This window comes from Carcharhinus amblyrhynchos, chromosome 13 (assembly GCF_965287045.1).
Source record: "Carcharhinus amblyrhynchos chromosome 13, sCarAmb.v2.hapA, whole genome shotgun sequence".
In the NCBI taxonomy this organism is placed as follows: Eukaryota; Metazoa; Chordata; class Chondrichthyes; order Carcharhiniformes; family Carcharhinidae; genus Carcharhinus; species Carcharhinus amblyrhynchos.
Genome location: NC_137336.1, coordinates 24,587,230 through 24,608,406, shown reverse-complemented (window position 1 = coordinate 24,608,406; position 21,177 = coordinate 24,587,230). Strand labels below are relative to the sequence as shown.

General features: G+C 43.1%; 1 protein-coding gene across 1 annotated transcript; it reads right to left on the bottom strand.

The window, feature by feature from the left end:
• Positions 1 to 626: 626 nt before the first annotated feature.
• LOC145351773 (uncharacterized) lies at positions 627 to 13,316 on the bottom strand. The gene is made up of 4 exons (XM_080201398.1): positions 13,046 to 13,316; positions 7,342 to 7,497; positions 4,550 to 4,703; positions 627 to 3,063 (listed from the first exon to the last, which is right to left on the bottom strand). The coding sequence occupies exons 1-4, from the start codon at positions 13,271 to 13,273 to the stop codon at positions 2,930 to 2,932; spliced, it is 672 nt and encodes a 223-aa protein (XP_080057524.1). The 5' UTR covers positions 13,274 to 13,316; the 3' UTR covers positions 627 to 2,929.
• Positions 13,317 to 21,177: the final 7,861 nt, after the last annotated feature.

Here is a 21,177-nt window from a genome sequence, read left to right as displayed (position 1 = left end):
GATGGCCTACTCCCGCTCCTATTTCTTATGTTCTTATGTTCTTATGTTCACTCCAGCAGGGTTTACAACAGCTCCCTGTTAATGGGGAGCTGGCGGCCCAACCCCACTGGAGTGAAGGGAGGCCATGGAGTCACCCCCAGGAGGTCAGGGCTAAGTGGAGTGCCCCCAGGGCATTCCCAGCCTGGCCCCCTTGCCCCGCTCAATGTGCAAAGTGGCGATGCCCTGGGGCACTTTGGCACTGCCACCAGACATTGGGCAGTGCCAGTTCGGCTGGGCCTATTGGGGGTGGGCAAGGCCAATGGTGGGGAGATCAATGGGAGTGGGGATTCCTGCTTCCATTCTGCATTGGAACCAGTGGTTAGGGAGGGAAGGGGCTGATTGGGACTAGGCCTCGGGGTACAGCGGAGTGGGGGGGGATGTTTTGACTGCCAGATGGGGGCCAGGGGGGCTGTCAAGAGCTGTTGGGGTTGTGTGGGGTTGGGGGTGGTGTTGGTACTGCCGGGGTTGGTGTAGGAGATTGAGGTGGTCTGGCGGGGTGGGGGGTGGTTATGGTGACAGGAGGCCAGCGATCGGTTGGTGGGGTGTCACCCAGCCAGTGATGAAGGGGTTGCTGTTCTGATTAGCGATCCAGGAGGCCGGGAGTGCACAGCCATTGCGCATGCACCGACCTCTGCTCTGACAGATCAGTACATGTGGAGTGATCTACTCAGTGCTATGCTGCCGGCCTCTCCAGCAGGAATAGGCCCTGCCCACAGATTTTCAGCATGAATCTCCCTGAGGCATTCTGCAGTGCACGGAGTGTGGGAGATTTTGACAATCCTGCTAAATAAACCAGTGGGAGTTACGACGGCTTTTACATGAAATTTTTTGGGAGAATCCCAGCTGTCATTACTTATTGATATGCGATTTGAGTTTTCCCTTATGTCTGTCTTATTCTTTTGTCACATATTCAGCAATTACAATCAAAAATGCTCAAAAATGGCTTAACCTTTCTTTCAAATTCAGAATGACCATGCAAGCGTGGAAATAGGATTACAATTCTGTAGTTCTGATGTGAGTTATACCACACAAATACATCAATCTCACTAACCTGACTTGTCGCAAAAAGTAATTCCCGTTGGCAGACCCTAAAATTTCAAACCCCTCATATTATCCATGGTTCTGCTAAACATTAATAAAATAATAAAGGGAAAGTTTACAGCTGTGGGAGACAAAGATGGATAATGTAAATGAGCAGAACTTTACCTTTTGAAGATTGAGATTTGGAGTACAATTTACTGTTACAATATTATTGTACAAACACCTGAAACACTTGAATTAAGTTCCTCTCCGCATGACGTAACTGAGGTAGTAAATAGTTTATTTAAAGCGTGTTAAATATTTGGGCGCTAATAGTATCAATGTTCATTTCCATTGCATGCCTTAAGGGAAGTTTGAAATTAAGCAATGTTGATTGTCGGGTGTACGTTGTGGTTTATTTACAAGTGATTTAGTCTTTCGCACAACTCCAGTGGGAACCAACAGTTTATTCACCAGCTCATGTCTGTAATGGCAGATGGAGCTTAATCCTGACAATGCGAGGTGATGCATTTTGGAGAATCAAATTTATTTTGATATGCTTGTACTGTAAATAGCAGAACCCGTAGGAACATTAAAATACAGAGGGATCTGGGCGTGCAGGTCCACAGTTCCCCAAAAGTGGCAACACAGGTGATTAGGAAGTCATTTGGCAATGCTTGCCTTCATTAGCCGGGGCATTGAATACAGGAGTTGGGAAATCATGTTACAGCCTAGATTAGACCGCATTTGGAGTATTGTGTGCAGTTGTGGTCACCACACTAACAGAAGCACGTGAAAGCTTTGGAGAGAGTGCAGCTAAGGTTCACCAGAATGTTGCCTGGTCTTGAAGGTGTTGACTATGAGGAGAGGTTGAATAAACTAGGATTGGTTTCACTAGAAAGATGGAGGCTGGGAGGAGACCTGATAGAAATCTACAATGGATAGTTGGAGGCATTTTCCCAGGCTGGAAGTGTCAATTAAAAGGAGGCACAGCTTCAAAGTCAGAGGGATAAAGTTTAAGAGTGATGTGTGGTGAAGTTTTTCATGCAGAGAGTGATGGGCGCCTGGAATGTGTGCCAGAGCAGATGGTGGAAGCAGGCACATTCGCAGCACTTAAAAGGCACCTTGATGGGTACATGAATAGGGAGGGAATAGAGGGATATGGACCTAGTAAGGGCAGAAGGGTTTTTTTTAAGTTTACTTAGGGCATCATGATCGCCATGGTCTTGGAGGGCTGAGGGGCCTGTTCTTTGTTCTTTGTAAGAATGTAGAAAAACTTGCAACTTCGGGGTGAGGGTTGGGGGGGGTGGAGGGGTACAAGGAGGGAGGGCAGAGCCAGAGGCAGTGGGGGAGTGGTGTAAATCTGATAGCATTGAAATAGACCCTCATTGGTTCCCTATGGTAGGGTAAGTCTGACAGGGTGTGTAGTGAGTGGTCGATCCAGTCCTGCCAGTTTATTCTACTGCTGAAATTAAAAGTGCCTCCTATTCTATTGGTACATGAAGAACAATTCCTCACATCCCACCCATACCACAATACAGTGATGGTAGATTTCAAGGATAGAACACTGAGCTCTCTGAATAACTCAATGGATAAATGTACCATGCAGTGATACTTCACAACATAGACCACAAATGTCACGTTTGATCATTTGTATGTGCTGACATGGCTATCAAGGCAGGAAAGTGCTAATGATCCCATGAAGATATGATATTCAGTGCTTGCAGGATGGAGGGAGCAGAATCAGTATTAAAATCCTGTTTTAGGCAGATAGATTTATGGATATTTGGGAGAAGAATTAGATAAATTTGGAAGAAAAGATATAACATCGATCATGTCTGACACTCCTTCCTGCATAAAGTTTTGTCACTCATACCCTGCTAACACAGAATTGTATATCATCCTCTGATCTAAGTGTTTCTGGAGATATGCGAGTAAAAGAAGAAGCAACATCAATGAATTTGTGTTGTGAAGTGTTGGACTGTTCAAAACCTGGATTGTCTTCTGAAAAATAGAAAAAAGAGAAACAATCGTTATGGGCATGCTGCCCGCTGGATCAGTGACCAGTTAAATTTCTCCCCTGAAAGTTGTAATAGCATTCTTACAGCAACTAAGAAATGCAGAGTGAAATTTTATTTTTATCCAAGGAAGAAGGATATAAGGCTCATTTGATGTACTTATGTGTGGTATGATATTTATGGATAGCATGCAAAACAGTACTTTTGATGGCATCTTGGTATGTTTGTCAATAAATCTAAATCTAAATCAAGGCGCAGAGTGGAGACTCTGTCACCTTCTCGACTCCGTGCCTGTTTGAGAGATAGGGTGGTGGTCACCTGTATGAAGGCACCCCACTGCCCATTCTACTGATGCCCTCCCCCGCAAACTGGCACCTCCATTTCAGGGGCTTCCATTTCCTCCCGTCTTCCTTCTCTCCTGGAGCTCCACCGATCACTCCCAGCATACATCCCATTGTCGAACTGGCACTTGCCAATGTTCCCGTGGCACTGTCAGTCCTGGAAAACTACCAGCCTCTGATTAGCCAGCAGTTCCCAGGAATGGGATGTCCATCCATGCTAAATGGTTCAGCAATTTAACGTTTCTGGTAAAGCTCGGTACTTGGGCTTTCCAGGATTCCTAGTGCCAATTGGGGACTTCATTCTGTCAGGGCTCTGGGAGATAAAACAACAGGGTTGCCAGCAGTTTTCATTCTGGGAGTTAGGACACCTATCTTCTGCATTAAGTTCTGCCCGTAATGTTTGTCTATTTACTTGTTAAAAATCCAGGATACGATAAATTAATATGTTTTTGTTTCTGTGTATTTATATAGCATTCAGACTGCTGGCTCAGAAAATTGCGGTTTCAAGTCCCAATGCAGAGACTATTCTAGACTATTGTTCAGGGTAACACTGAGGGAGTGCTGCACTGTCAGTGGTGTTTTTGGATGAGATATTAAACTGAGACCCTGGCCGGCATTTTACTGGCATGCCCAACCCAATTCCAGGGGTGCGTGAAGCTTGGAGAATGACATTCTCCACTGGCCTTGGGGGAGGGAATCGTACAAAACTTGGGCAGATGTGCCAGTAAAATTCCACCCCCTGTCTGCTGTGTCAGGTAAACATAAAACATCTGATGATACTATTTTGAAGGAGAAGTGGGGAGATCCCCCCAGTGTTTTGTGCAATGTTAATCCCTAAACCAACATCATTACAACAGCTTTGCTGGTCACCATCATATAAGTTTTCCAATATAAATGCAAGTCTTTGCGCTTGCTTTAATAATTTGTAACGTTCAGCATTAGAAATGCCAATCAGCGTCCATCATTTGCCATCACGTGCACTAAAGACCAACTCTCTCCCGGGATTTGACCAGAAAAATAGATAACAATCTAATTCAGTCACAAAGAACAGAGCAAGCAGTCTTGGAAAAGATGTGACACAGCCAGTGAAAGTGCTTTAAAGCTAAATGTAAGAAGAAATTGAGAATTTACCTGAAGATGGTCCAAGGGACACTCGACTCTTTGTTTCTGTCATTAGGTTTCCCCTTGTCATCATCTGGTTTGAACAAGTGGTTTGTTGTGGAATACTGTGAGAAATATTTGCTCCAGCACCGGCACCACAGGTACAGCAACTCAGAAATGTGACCTACAAAAGGCAAGATAAACATTGTGTAGTGACTACTGACATTTCAAATCTCTGAGCTAAGGGCTGAATAATGTTCTCTTTTCTTTTTATTCGATCAGTGGTGGTGAGCTGCCTTCTTGAACCGTTGGAGTCCATGTGGTCTTGACATACCCATAGTTCTGTTAGGAAGGGAATTCCTGGATTTTAACCCAGCGACGGTGAAGAAACGGAGATATATTTCCAGGTCAGGATGGTGAGTGGCTTGGATGGGAACTTACAGGTGGTGGTGTTCCCATGTGTCTGCCTTCTTTGTCCTTTTTGATGGTAGCAGTCGTGGGTTTGGAATGTGCTGTCTTAGGAGCCCTGGTAAGTTCCTGTAGATCATCGTGTAGATGGTACACAGTGCTGCTATTGAGCGTCGGTGGTGGAGCGGATGATGTTTATGAATGGGGTGCCAATCAAGCAAGCTGCTTTGTCCTAGATGATGCCAAGATTCTTACATGTTGTCGGAGCTGCACATATCCAGGCAAGTGGAGAATACTCCCTCACATTCCTAACTTGTGCCTTGTAGATTGTGGACAGGCTTTGGGAAGCCTGGAGATGAGTTACTCACCACATGATTCCTAGTCTCTGATTCCTAGCCACAGGAGTAATTGTTCTCCCCAGTATATCGATAAGGCGAGGGGGGAAGGTGGATTCAGCAATGATAATGTTATTGGATGTTAAGGGTGCTGAGTAGATTTGCTCTTGTTGAAGGTGGTTGTTGCCAGGCACTTGTGAAATGCAAATATTACTTGCCAGTTGTTAGTCCAAACCTGGATACTGTCCAGGCCTTATTGTATTTGTGTATGGACTGCTTTAGTATCTGAGGAGTTGCAAATGGTTCTGAATATTGTGCAGTCACCATTAGCATCACAACTTTTGGCCTGGCCTTATGATGAAAGGAAGGTTATTTGGTGGCAGTGGGGGGGCGGGAAGGCAGCAGATGGGGTACAGACAGATCAGCATTTCTCTCAATCTCAATCACTGTCAGAACTGCAAGAAAATGGCGAAGAATAACTGGGGATTCACAGAACTAGTAACTCCAGAGTCTTGTCTGATAGAATTAGGAAGACGAGTTAGGCCCCATCTGAGGGTGAGGGGTGGGAGGGTTTGCTCCATTCTGCAAAAGATGGATGTCAAAAATCAAAGTTTCCCCCTTCCTTCTCCTGCACTTTGAAGAAGTTTGGTGAAGTATCAGGCTGTGCGTTCCTGCCTGAATACCCATTCCAAATGTTTTATGCTGTGCACAATGTATTATCTGGATCAATTGACTTGGTAACGAGCCTGATTGACCCTTGTTAACCAATTTGAATATAGCAGGCGAGCTGCCATATTCAGAAACCCAACAGCCCCCCTACTCCCCCCTTCGACATGCCCTCCTCTCCCCCACCTCCTTGTCCTTTTTGATGGTGGGACTGAGCTCATTGGTTCAGGAAGATGACAGGATTTCAACTTCCCTAATGCACGTGCCCCCTCATTGAAAACATGCACACCCGGGGCATTTAAAATCCAACTCTTAGCTCAATTCAGGAGAAACTTTTTGGGAGCGATTCTCTCATCTAATTTTTTAGCACAACCTGCTGGGAGAATCTCACGGCGCGGTTTCCAGGAAATGTAATCCAAATTCCACGGTGGTCCAGAAACTCCTGATCATTGGCAGAAGTGAGGTTTGGAGTATAGTGGGAGATTCCAATGGTGCTCTGGATGGGGAGCGGGCAGTCAGCAGTAAAGTAGTGGGAATTTACCAGTCAGCTTTTTTTGAACTAGAGGAGGAACCTCTGCTCCCGTTGTCCTATGTGAAATGCTGGTTAGCGCTGACCTCATGGATTCAGCCCTTCTCACCTCCTTCAAGCAGCCAAATTTTCCCAGGACGCAGAACGTAAACCTGCCTGATCCCACATTGCAACAACATGCCATTGCGTACAAGGCTATTCGGCAGAGCAAGGGTTAAAATGGCCTTGGTGAACAGTACCATCCTTGGTATGATGGAGAGAGTTACGTGATAGTAGACTGTGGAGTAGAGTGTGGAAGGAGCCAGTACGGATGCAGCACTCATGCACATCAGTAATTTGGATGTACATGTAGTTATGATCAAAATGAACGTTGGAGCAGACTCAAAGGGCGGAAGTGCCTACTCCTCCTTCTATTTTCTATGTTTCAATGTTTCTATGTCAACAATAAATTGTTTATGTTCGACTATATAAGCTTCCACACCTCTTCATGAAACGCCAAACTTTAAATAATTAATTGACTGCCAAGCGCTATGAAATGTCCTGAAGTTATTAAAGGTGTTGCATAAATGCAAATCTTTCTTCCATTTAATAATAGAATGACAATTAAAATGAGTTGTGGCAACCTTGTTAAATTATTTAATGGCCAGACATGTCCCCGTGAGTGGAGTACTTGACCATCTCTCATCCCACCTCCTGGAAGCAAATGGGTTTGAGAGGGGCTTGATTTCGGGTTTCTTACATTACCAGATAACTAACCAAATCTTGAACTACAAGGTTCCTCTTTTAAAAGGAATTTGGCCAGAATTTCAGCTCTCAAACCATGTATTCACTGAGTAAACAGAAAAATTAAATATCACATAGTGAAGGAATTATCTGTAACCTACCTCTGCCTGTCGACTTTGAGATAGCTGGTCCTGAAGTTCATTGTTTTGCCTCAAGAGTTCCACTCGATCTCTCTCCAATTCAATAATCTTCTCCATCATACTACATATTCGGTACAATATTCCTATTCCCTTAGTATTAACTCTGGATGCATTATCCTGCAAATATAAACAGCAAACTCCTGAAATTAGGGAGAGGTTTGTGCTCACTGGTGCCTGATTGAATCGTGTGATTGAGTTGTGTTAAATGCATTTCTCATTGCAATCAGGCGGAAGTCCAAGAGGAATGTAAAGAGTTCCTTTGCGAGACTTTATGCAGGATTCAGATTTCATAAATACCAATACATACTGAGTGCATTGTACAGGAATGAGTTAGAGAATCTGGGTGAACTGGTGCGACAACAATAATCTTTGATTTGATTTGATTTGTAACATTCTGGTCAATAAGTATCCATTTGTCCATTGCTGCAGGACTGTGACTAGGATTGGGTCAAATTTGCTTTTTAATGATCATCAGATTTTTCAGTTGATTTAATTTGATTTGATTTATTATTGTCACATGTATTAATATACAGTGAAAAGTATTGTTTCTTGAGCACTCTGCATACCATTCATAGATAAGGAAATGCAGAATGTAGCGTTACAGTCATAGGTAGGGTGTAGAGAAATATCAACTTTATGCAAGGTAATTCCATTTAAAAGTCTGACAGCAGCAGGGAAGACGCTGTTCTTGAGTTGGTTAGTATGTGACCTCAGGCTTTTGTATCTATTTTCTGGCAGAAGAAGGTGGAAGAGAGAATGGCAGGGGTTCATGGGGTCCTTAATTATGCTGGCTGCTTTGCTGAGGCAGCAGGAAGTGTAGACAGAGTCAATGGATGGGAAGCTGGTTTGTGTGATGGATTGAGCAACATTCACAACCTTTTGTAGATTTTTGCAGTCTTGAGCAAAGCAGGAGCCATGCCAAGCTGTGATACAACCAGAAAGAATGCCTTCTATGGTGCATCTGTAAAAGTTGGTGAGAGTTGCAGCTGACATGCCAAACCCTCAACCAAAAGAGAAAATGCTGGAAAATCTCATCAGGTGTGGCAGCCTCTGTAGGAAAAGAGCTGATGTTTCGAGTCCTTTGCCAAAGATAAAAGGCGTAGAAAGTGGGAGATATCGATACTGAAGGGTGAGGGAATGAAAGATGAGTCATAGCCACAGAAACCAGAGGAAAAGGCTGCTAATAGCAATTCATAGAGAGAGTAAAGGGTGTGAATGGCCCAACAGCAGAGAAGCTGAAATCAGAGGGTAAGCTGTGACAGATGAAGATGTCATGGGGGGAGGGGGGAATAGTGGGAGAGAGGTAAAATTTAGAAAAAGGGGGAAAGGGGAAGCATAGGGGGAGAAAAGGTGAGGAAGGGGGGATAAAGTAGGGGGAAACACTGGGAGGAAGTAAAATGAAGAAAGACAATAAAGAGATCAAAGTTAAAGAACAGGAAAACATTTAATAAAGTGAAAATAAAGGGGTTGAGGTGAATTTGAGCAAATCATCTGAAGTTGTTGAATTCGATGATGAGGCCGAAAGGCTGTAAAGTCCCTAGCCAGAAGATGAGATGCTGTTCCTCCATTTTGTGTTGAGCTTCACTAGAGCATTGCAGCAGGCCAAGGGGAGACATGTGGGCATGGGAGCAGGACCGTGTGTTAAAATGGCAAGCAATTGGAAGGTCAGGATCCTGATTGTGCACAGACCAAAGGCGTAAAGTCTACGCTTAATCTCTCTGATATAGAGGAGACCACATTGAGAGCAGTGAATCCAATGCACCAAATTGAAAGAGGTGCAAAGTGAAACACTGTTTAATCTGGAACGAGTGTATTGGATTTTGGATGGTGAGCATAGAAGAGGTAAAGGGACAGGTGTTACACCTTCTGCAATTGCATAGGAAGGTGCCATGAGTGATGGGAGAGGTGTTGGGTATAGTGGAGGAGTGGACTAGGTTATCCCGGAGGGAACATTCTCTGCAGAATGCTGACAGAGGAAGTAAAGAGTTGGCAAAAATGGCAGAGGCTAGTGAAGTGAAATGTGAGAACAAGGGGGACTCTATCCTTGTTCTGGGAGGGAGGGAAGGGGGTGAAAGTCGTGGCACGGCAAACGGATTGCAAGCTGTTGAGGGCCCTGTCGACAACTTAGATGGGAATCCATGGTTGAGGAAAAAGGAGCACATATTCAAAGCATCACTTTGGAAGTTGGCATTATCAGAACAAATGTGATGGAGGCAATGGAGCTGGGAGAAAGGGATGGAGTTCTTACAGGATGTAGGGTGTAAAGATTCCAGATAGCTGTGGGAGTCAGTGAGCTTGTAATGGATATTGGTAGATAGTCTATTGCTGGAAATGGAGACAGAAAGGAAGTGAAGGAAGTGTCTGAGATGGACCAGGTGAAGATGATGGAGGGTGGAAACTGGAAGTGAAGTTGGTGAACTTTTCGAGGTCTGGATGAGAGCATGAAGCTGCACTAAAATAAATTTTCCAGCATTTTCTCTTTTGGTTTCAGATTCCAGCATCCGCAGTAATTTGCTTTTATCTTTACTACATTATATCAGTTGGATAGCACTTTCGTGTCAATAGAATCAGTAAAACTTGCCAACTGTTGCATTAAACACATTAGCTTGGAGGGTTAGGAGTTTTTTCCTCTGAATGTCCATAGATGTGACAGGACAGGGTTTCCATCCTAAGCTCATGCTGCGGAAACAAGTGATGTCCCCGTTAGTCTAATTTAAATGTTTCTGGCCGAATTCAACCATCACTGAAACAGCGGCTGGGAGGTGTTGAAGATGGGTGTGGGGAAGTGATAGGGTCAAGGTCCAGGGTAGGATCGCATAAGATGAAAAAGACCAGGCTTATCTTGTGATTTTCGTTTTACCAGCAGATGAGAAATATTAAAACATATAGATAGGAGAATGCCATTCAGCTCTTTGAGCCTTCTCCGCTATTCATCATGATCATGGCTGATTGTCCAACTCAATAGCCTAATCCTGCTTTCTCCCTATAATCTTTGATTCCATTCACTCCAAGTGCTATATCCAGCCGCCTCTTGAATACATTCAATGTTTTGGCATCAACTACTCCCTGTGGTAATGAATTCCACAGGCTCTCCAATCATGGGTGAAGAAATGTTTCCTCATCTCCATTCTAATTGGTCTACTCGCATCCTCAGACTGTGACCCTTGGTCTGGACACCCCCAACATTGGGAACATCCTTCCTGCATTCTAGTCCTGTTAGAATTTTATAAGTCTCAATGAGAACCCCTCATCATTCATCTGAACTCCAGAGAAAAACAATCCTAACCTAGTCAATGTCTCCTCATATGTCAATCCCGACATTCCCAGAATGAGCCTGGTAAGCCTTCGCTACACTCCCTCAAGAGCAAGAGCATCCTTCCTCGGAAAAGGAGAGCAAAACTGCGTACAATATTCTAGGTGTGGCCTCACCAAGGCCCTGTATAATTGTAACAACACATCCCTGCTCCTGTACTCAGAATTAGGTTAGCTTTTTAAATACCTGGGTTAATTAACTAATCCTCTCCAAGTGCTCCATTTCCTCTTTCCTTCTTCATGCTAATCAAGTTACATTACTGAAGCACTGTTTCTCAGGCACTTCCCAGCTCACTCCATTATCAACTTAATCAACGATGCGCTGTCAGTTACAATATACTGTTCATAAATCCATAGCACAACAATCCTCATCAGTCAGCACTGACTGGTATTTCATTGATACTTGATTGAAGTATGCTTAATAAGATACAAAGTGCTGGCTGGTGCTATTAATGGAAACACTAGCTGGTACAAAATCAGCACATCGACAGCTTAGAAACAAGACATTTAGCTCAATATGTTTATGCCAGCATTTATACTCCACGCCCTCCTCCCACCCCTTTCTAACTAGTCATGTCGACATATACTTTATTCCTTTCTCCCTCAAGTGCTTATCCAACTTCCACCAAAATGCATCCCTGTCATTTGCCTCAATTACACACTGTGGTAGTGTGAAAGTGGTTGCTGGTCCCTTTAAGAGTTGATCATATGATTTGTGATGTCATTAAGGTGTTACAGATACTTCTGTTTTCCTTTCAGTTTGTTCCTTGTACAGGTAAGAGGTCCTAGAATAAATCTGTTGTTGTTCGTTTAAATCTACATGTATGAACCAGTCATTCCTTTTTTGTGTAAAACTCACAAACCGTACAGTTAGGACATTAAAGGTAGCATGTTCCATGTTATCAAGATTTGGGTAAATAGTTTTTTTTCTTGAATTCAGTATTGGATTTATTATTGACTATCTTATATGCACAATTGTTAGTGGAAACAATTTCATTATATCTACTCTATCAAGACCTTCCATTGTCTTAAATACCTCCAATAAGTCCCAATTAAGCCTTCTCTTTTCTTGAGAAAAAAATCCCCAGCCTTTTTCCTGATATGTATATCCACTCCATTCTGGTATAATTCACCTTCTTCAAAGCCCTGTGTCCTCTTTATAATATGGGGACCAGAACTGTGCAAGATACTCCTAAGGGTTGGAAGAGAGAAATGGATCTCAGACCTGGATACATCCTGGATTTTTGGGTGGAGACAGATTAGTCATGTTAGGAAGAGGGCCGAAGAGATGAAGAGATGGGGAGGTGGGGTGGTGAGGCAGGGAGTCACAACAGGGAAGAGCCCCTGTCCCTAACCCTCCCCCACCTCGTACCCTCAGATCCCTTAGCTCCTCTCCCCCATTATGTAGTCTCCTCATTTTTCATAGCAAAATGTACCACCTCATGTTTATCCATATTTAAATTAATTTGTTAATTATACACTCAATCTACAAATGTGGTAAACATTATTTGTCACATTATTGTTTTGTAGTAATTATACCTCTGAATCTACAAAATTTGGAATTTGCACGTCCAATTCCTATGTTCAAATCATTACTGTAAATTTTAAGCCAGTGTGATCTCAGCCTCATGCCCATGGAGCACTGCTTCCATCTATTACTTAATACATATTCTTTGTTTCCTGTTTTGTGGTCAACTCACTATTCATTCTGCTGTTATCCCCTGACTGAACATTGGAAGATTGCTCGCAAATTAATCAGTATTCTGTAAACTGAGTGTGTGCCTTTATATGTCCTGTTTGTGATCAGAACTCCCCACTCACCTGATGAAGGAGCAGCGCTCCGAAAGCTAGTGGTGTTTGCCACCAAATAAACCTGGTGTTGTGAGACTTCTTACTCCGAAAGGTAGACTGCTGACTGCTAGCACTGTGCGAACTGCTGTTGGAATTGTAAATAAAGGGATTTTGGTGAAGGGACTTCTGCCTCTGAAGACTTATGACAGTCACTAACTTGCACTCCAGTTCAATGTCTCTGAACAGGGGTAAACCAAGGCAGTGATATTTCCTGCAGATGGGGCAGTCCAGTACTGCCTCGTTGTTCAGCAAACTCTCCCATATCATAATGCTGATGAATTGCCTGTGCTGCCACCTTCAATCTTTATGCGTTTATGCATATGTGAAGATTTGGAGACGTGAGGAAGACAGAATGGTTCTTTATTACATTTGGCTGGTGGGAATTCTGGCTACTGGCACAACCAGAAACCAATCATTTTATTACCTCTAACCTTTTGCAAAATATCTAGAACAAAACCTATGTTTTAAAAAAATAAAGAAGCCATTTTAATTTTTAACCAACCTTGCCTTCCAGGCTGCCTCTCTTAACTTGTTCATTGAACCCAAGTATGGCCTGCTGATTTTCCAAAATGTCAAATTGCCCCTGGGTATTCCATTTTTCATTGGACCAGTTGCTTGAACTGAATCCATAGTCTTTCTCTTCGCCTGTTCCACTCTTTGTAACATCTGTGACTGTAAAATCAAACTTGGCTGGTTCTGTCAACTCTTGAAGATTGCACTGTGCGTTCATTATTTGTAGGATGTCTTTCAACCCAAAAATATCGTCGTCGTCGTCGTCATCTTCCGATGAAGATGCTGCTGCTTTAAATTGGTGCTCTCCACCCGAGAGGGCAGTAAAACTTTGAGTTCTTGGGAACAGTGCTGACCTACTGTCATAGGATAAATAGGAGTAGAGGCCGGAGCTGGTTGATGTACGTCTGCTGTGGTTGGAGGCATTCTCTTGTGTGTCGGATTGCATTTGCCTCTGAAAAAGACAGGAAGGGTTCGATAGGTCCAGGCCTGAATCTTCTGACTGACTCCTCCCAAACAACAAAGTTTTTTCCTTTGGTTGACAAAAACCAACATCTATTTCATCTGAAATCACAGGGGCTTTCACTTTCTCAGTTTTCTCTCTCTTACCTGAAATGAAATTGTTCACATAACACAGTGGTCAGAAAATATTTTTTAAAAGATGAACAAAGGAGCTGCCTTAATAGTTTCCTGCATAAGTATATTACCTGATACAACACTGAGGCATGAAAGCAGTATGGTCTTTAGGATGCCACAGTTGGGCCTTGCTAAAGAAGGGAGATAACACCCCCTTTGAATTGTTATTTATTAGTGTCACAAGTAGGCTTACATTCACACTGCAATGAAGTTACTGTGAAAATCCCCTAGTCACCACACTTCGGCGCCTGTCCGGGTACACTGAGGGAGAATTTAGCATGGCCGATGCACCTAAGCAGCATGTCTTATCAGACTGAACATTGATGGGTATCCATGTGCAAGAGGAAAAGATCAGGTTAATTCAGTGCCTGAATAGCTGCTTGCCTTGGATCAATGAACTGTGCCCATAATGCTTAAATTCACAATTAATTTTCCTTGTCTGATTCGCAGAAAGAATAAATAAGAGAACTGAGAAAGGAGATCTCTATATGATTTTGAGTCAGGTAAAGAGCATACGTAATATGATTCATGAGGCATCACAATTGTATGGAAAAGATTTGATTTGTTATTGTCACATGTATTAGTAGACAGTGAAAAGTATTGTTTCTTGTGCACCAAACAAAGCATACCATTCATAGAAAAGGAAACAAGAGTGTGTGCAAAATGTACTGTTGTAGTCATAGCTAGGGTGTAGAGAAAGGTCAACTTAATGCAAGGTAGGTCCATTCAAAAGTCTAATGGCAGCATTGAAGAAGCTGATACATCCAGAAAGGATGCTTTCTACGGTGCATCTGTAAAAGTTGGTGAGAGTTGGAACTAACGTGCCAAATTTCCTTAGTCTTCTGAGAAAGTAGAGGCTTTGGGCTTTCTTAACTATAGTGTCGGCATGGAGGGGACCAGGACAGATTGTTGGTAATTTGAACGCCTTAAAAACTTGAAGCTCTCGACCATTTCTACTTCATCCCTGTTGATAGGGTTAGGGTTCTACACTATGCTTCCTGAAGTCGATGGCAATCTGTATGGAGCAAAGACTGTCTGAAGCAAAATGTCTTTTCCTGCCCCTTGTTATTTGTGTGTATTTTGGGACAAATTGATGGATGGGAATTTCAAAGAAAGCCTTCCATTTATACATCACTTTTCATAATCTCATAATTTTCCAAATGCTTCACAGTCAATGAAGTGCTTTCTGAAGTTCTTTACTCTTCCATTGGATGTGGATATTATTAGCAAGGTCAGCATTTTTTGAGCACCCCTCATTCCCCTTGAATTGTGTGGCTAACTAGCCATTTCAGAGGGTAATTAAGATTCAACCACATTAATGTGCGTCTGGTGTCCGTGTCGTCCCGCAGGTAAGGGTGGCAATTCTATTCCTAAAGCACATGCGTGATTCAAATGGGTAATTACAACAATCAAAGATAACATTGCTGAGACTAACTTCCAATTCAAAATTTTATAAATTGATTTTAACATTCTATCAGCTGTCATGGTGGGATTTTAACCCCTGTCCCCAGAACATTAGCTTGGATTATTAGTGCAATGATATTACCACTATACTGTCATAATAGTGTTACAACCTAGAATCACAATAGAGTCCTAGCCATGCAGAAGGAGGGCATTCAGGCCACTGAGTCTGCACTGACTCATTGACAGAGCATCTTATGTAGGCCCATGCCACATATTTACCCCACCAATCCCCCTAACCTACACATCTTTGGACACTAAGGGGCAATTTACCAATATCCATCCATCCACCTACCCTGTACATCTTTGCACTGTGGAAAGAAACCGGAGCACCCAGAGGAAACCCACACAGACACGGAGAGAATGTGTAAACTCCATGTTGACAATGACACAAGGCTAGAACTGAACTTAGGCCCCTGCTGCTGTGAGGCAGCAATGCTAACCGCTGAGCCACGTGCCACCTTTGGTTACAGAACATCTAAGGAAATCTTTGTAGCTTTATATATATGAGCAACATATCTTTATTAATTACTTGTAACTATATATAAACATGCAGAGTACAGGCCTCGAGCAATCTCCAACTCTGGATCTTAAACATCTCTATTCAATGTCATTCTGACCCTAGATCTGGGTCATGTACCTTTTGGTTCACTGTGTGAGCAGTACTGTACTCAGTTCCACATTAACCCTAGAAATGCCAGACACTCATTCTACATCTTCCCCAATTCTTTCTCCCATGGATAAATAGTTACACTCGTTTATTTCATGTCTTGCATTATTGTTGTAAATATGCATAATATCATTGTTACAATTTTAATGCTATTTCAGCCCTTATTGCTGTTATAGCATTAGCATTATCAACATTCTCATCATCCTGTCTCTCCTTTTCTTGTTCTTGAAATAAGATGTTCAGGATGTTTTGGAGGACTTATTAATCTTCCACTTCTCATTCACTGTTCTGTTAGAAAAGTACCAAGCTCTGTTGAATCAGCTTCTTGTTGTTGGCTTAGAGTTCGGATTGATACTTTGGTATGCTTTCATTCTTTTCTTGTTGCTTTATGTTGATACATGCCTGGTTGGTTTGGTTGTTGTGCTAATCCATGGAAACTGCTGGTTTCAATTGTTTATTGCAAGCTGGGCAAGCATGGTATTTGTCCCCCGGCACTGCTTTTTCTTCTTTTTCCAAATGGGCCATCTCTGAATCCTCTGAGGCTGAGGACAAGCGTCCCTGAAAACCTCCGCTAATCATTGTGTTTTGTTATTGATTGTAATAGACTGGAACCAGGTTCCAGCATCCCTTGTGGATGTCTGGCTCGAAGTTGCAGTCTGTGCAACAGTGTTTGCTGTGCCGAACATTGTCGTAGTTAGAGTTAGAGGCTTCGCAAACTGCTGAACATTCCCTGGCATTGCTTGCACTGGCTTCGTGGTAATCTCATAGGTGGCAGTTTGGTCTGATCATTGGAGACTTTCCAAGATATGGAATGATAATGGACAAAGAGAGAACAGAGATCGCAGGTGAAACCTGAGTCTGAATACTCTACAGCGTTTGAGAATTCAGGAGTGTGTTGTCCCGGCTGACTAATGACAGTGGTAGTCTCAAAATCCTCCACCATCTTGAGGAGATACAGGATTACGTAGGCATCCCTGCTACGGAAAGAGGCTGGTTACAGATGATGCACATCAGCTCAAAGATCTGCTTGCTGCCTCAGTTGTTCCAGTATTATGCTGATTTCCCCTATTATTTGAAACATTGTCTAGGAGCTTGACTGACAGGATTGTCACGCTGGCGCCTAACTCTAATTTAAATGTTACTTGATGAATATTTATCAGGCAGAAGGTAATGGGCAGGGGACGTGGTATGGCATGAGTCAGTTTGGGGTTATAAAGGACAATGGTGTTTGCAGAGCAAGGGTAGTATGAGGGCACGGATTGGCATAGAGAATATGAGAGACCATGGGATGGTTGTGGGACATGATCTCTCTTCTCTTTGTCTTTCCAAAATGAGGCATCACAATCTTTGACCTCACCCAAGAAACATGATTGTGTATTTTCTGGGTTTTCAGTTTCGATCATGGATTACCTTTGATTATCTATGTGTGGGGGTGGTTTATACTTGCACGGTTCGTTAAAGTAACCTGTTCTGTTGCCGTGGAAACGGAAGACACTGATCTTTCCTGTGGGGGTGTTTCACACTGCAATGTAAGGTCACTCTGCTGGGCCATTCAGGGACTGTTTTCCCAGACTTGGAATATTCCTGCAACTGTGGAACCTGATAAACCAGACCGCCTTCTGTTCTGTGTTGTATTCTCTTCCCTTAGAATTATCTTGGACTGCTCAGACAGTCTAACTATCTGAATTGTCTTATCTGTGGTAAGACCATCTTTAACTTGTAAGTGGTCAGAGAGCGAATCAGTTGCAACATCCATGATTCTGTCCCAGATGAGCTCAGACTCCATATTCCTGCCCCTCTGACATTGCATAGAAATCATTTATCGACAGGTTCCTCAGGCAGTTGGACTCTTTTATTGAAGTTAACACTTTCCAATATTTTGTTGGATTTCAAGTTGAAATAAACGTCAAAGGATTTTAAATCCTCCTCAAATTTAGTGGATTACTCATTAATGTCCTGCCACGCACTGATGTAGTCCGCAATTGGTCCTACTGAATAGAGAAGTGTTCTTCTTTTGAACCTGAGGCAATGTTGTATCTTAAACATATTTTTCTTCAAAGACTCCAATGTTATACTGGTCTGGATCTTGGATGCATCTGAGTAAAGTTGAAAGTGTGAAATTGTGATTCATGTTGAAGATGTCTTATGTGTGGCTAAAGCTCGAAGGGCTTACAGTCTTGTAAGATGGAGTTGCCATTCACTACAGAACAATGGATTTCCTGCACTTGCCAGCACTGGCAGGCTTTATCAAATGTGTGCTTCTGGAAGCCATTCCAACAATGGCTGCATGGGTTGGCTGATGGCTGACTCGACACACTGAAGAGTTGTATGCAGTGAGATATTTAAACTAACTGCAGGCTTGCTGTTTAAAAATTCAGAGAGTTAATTATTAAGTTACCTTGTCTTTTCAACTCTGGATTCGTGACGTATTTTATTCAAATGATTCTTAGAGTAAAAGGGACTGCTCAGGACTAGCTGCAACCTGGAAGTTAAAAGGATTTATCTCATCTTTGCAGATATAGTTAGCTCTGCACTCTGAAGCTGGACTTCCAAAGCATGTTTAATGAAGTCTTTTGCTGCAGTAAAACCCCTGCCTTTAGCTTTCTGGCAGTTCTGTCTGGCAATTTTCCAGCAAATTTCCTCAGCGTCTATTAGTTGAGAACATCTTTCAGGTCAGAATCAATAGAAGACTTTGTTTTTCTAAGTTTTACAGAATTCCTGCAAAGTTGGGGGATTTTTATCCCGAGATGATGCCATGTCATATTGATGTGGATTACAGAATGTATCGATTAAGGATGCTTTTGTAGTCCTCTGTATGTTAACATCAAGCATTTATTAACTACACACACACAAACAGGTAGAGAGCTAGCTCCATCTCCAGATAGAGTCACAGGGTGGAATCTTCCTGTCCCGCCTGCCCGCCATGGGAATCGTAGCGGGTGGGACACAGACCATACAAAGATTCATTGACCTCGGGTGGGATTTTCCGACCTAAGGGTGAGCGGATCCAGACAATCCCGCCCATAGTCATACAGATATTCATACAGGCCCTTCGGCCTAACTCACCCATGCTGACCAGGCTTCCTAAACTGAACTAGTCCCATTTGCCTGTGTTTGGCCCATATCCCTCCAAATCTTTCTCATCCATGTACCTGTCCCAATGCGTTTTAAATGTTGTACATAAGAACATATGAAATAGGAGCAGGAGTAGGCCATCTAGCCCTTCGAGCCTGCCCCGCCATTCAATAAGATCATGGCTGATCTGTCGTGGCTCAGTTCCACATTCCCGCCCTCTCCCCATAACCTTTAATCCCCTCGCTTATCAAAAACCCATCAACCCGCGTCTTAAAAATATTTAGCGAGGCAGCCTCCACCACTTCAACGGGCAGAGAATTCCAGAGATTCACCACCCTTTGAGTGAAGAAGTTCCTCCTCAACTCCGTTCTAAACCGCCCCCCCTTTATCTTGAGGCTGTGCCCCCTAGTCCAACTGTCCTTTCTGAGAGGGAAGAGTCTCTCCACCTCTATCCTATCCATCCCATTCATCATCTTATACGTCTCAATGAGATCTCCCCTCATTCTTCTAAACTCTAACGAGTACAAGCCTGGTTTATTCAGCCTCTCCTCATAGCTCAACCCCCTCAATTCCGGTATCAGCCTAGTAAACAATTGTACTTGCCCCGACCACCACCTCTGGCAGCTCATTCCATATACACACCACACTCTGTGTGAAAAAGTTACCCCTCAGATCCCTTTTAAATCTTTCCCCTCTCACCTTAAACCTATACCCTCCAGTTTTGGATTCTTAGCACATCTCTGTTCAACTCTACACTGACCCTAGGTCTGGGTCATGTGCCTCCTTACATCAGTGTGTGGGCAATATTGTACATAGTCCCACATTAACCCTGTATATACCTGACCCTTCCATTCCATATACCACTGTCTCTGCCTGAGTGTACTAACTGTTGTAATATAGAAAAACAGAGCAGTCAGTTATACACACAGTAAGGTCTGATAAATAGCAGAGAGATAAATAACCAATTGAACATTTCTCAAGATGTTTGTTGAGGGGTATATGTTGATCAGAATGTTGGAAATCCTGCTCAGCTTCTAACAGTGCTAAGGCTTTTGTTTTACATCTACCTGAGGCAGAATACAGCATTTTGATATAAAGTCTCTTTCAAAAGACATCACCACCAACAATAAAGCAACTTTCAGTATTGCGCAGAAATCTGAGCACTCAAGCACTTCAGTGGGTCTTGCCCCTCGGTCTTCTTACTCAGGAATCAACAACTGAAAAATTAGAACCTTTTTCAATTTTCTGTTAGACATTGGTTCAACTGGAAAATGGTGCAGGTTACTGTGAAGGATTCTAAATACAATACAAATTTTAAGGCCCAGTCTTTCGCTCTCAGGTCAGGTTTGCAGACACAGAAGAATTCCCTGCTCTGTGAATTGGAACTTTAAAAATGGCCACCTGCAGTTGGAAATTTTGTTTCGGGGTCAGGCTGGATTATAAGTAAGGCCTGCCTCCTCTGGAGTGAGTGCAGAACTTTTCAGGTGGGGAAGTAGGTTCGGCAGAATGCTTGTCTCTGTGCTCTGGCATTTTAAGTTAAGTAAAAAAAAATTAAAGTGAGAAACAGGTCTCCAGCTCTTATCCCTCAACCCCAATATTCCCCTGTCCCGTCCAAGGCAACAAGCCATGTCTCCCAACCACCCCATGGCCTCTATGCCTAGTTACCCATCCCTAAAGGCCCTTACTCGACCCTTGCTCCCCACGTCACCAGTGCCCTTTATAATACAATACCAACACATGCCAAACCATGTTCCCTGCCCACTACCTTTTGCCTTTATCCCCTCCATCCTAACTTATTTAGTATCCTTTGACAGTTTTGAAAGATTCTTGACAGCCCTGAAAACTCCTTGATAGCTTTGACAGTTGCATGACAGTTTTGACAGTTCCTTAGCAGCTGACAATTTCATGGCAACTTCAACGGTTCCATTGAGTTTATGCACAATTATGTTTACCTACAACAATCTAAATGGTAGCTTATCTTCCCAAATGGGAAAACACAACTCTTTTATTAACAGACTAAAGCTATGTCGAGGCTACAATCAGCTCCCGAGATGGCTCTGAGTCCAGAAGCCAGCGTTGATTACTCACCCCTACTCACCCCTACTCACCCCTACTCACCCCCCCACTGCCCCCTATAGATATTCCAGCATCATATTCAGAGATGTGCCTTACATCTCCCAAAAAGGTACCCTGGCTATCCATAAAGAATCTTTTTACTTGGTCCAATCTGCACACTTTGGGGTTTTACACTCCTGGCCTACTAAAATCCCACTTCAGTGGAG

Coding starts and splice junctions, on each gene's coding strand:
- LOC145351773 (XM_080201398.1), bottom strand. CDS start 13,273: ATGAACGCACAGTGCAATCTTCAAGAGTTGACAGAACCAGCCAAGTTT. Junction 4,704..7,341: donor CTCAAAGTCGACAGGCAGAG/GTAGGTTACAGA, acceptor TGCCTTTTGTAG/GTCACATTTCTGAGTTGCTG. Junction 3,064..4,549: donor GTCCCTTGGACCATCTTCAG/GTAAATTCTCAA, acceptor TCTATTTTTCAG/AAGACAATCCAGGTTTTGAA.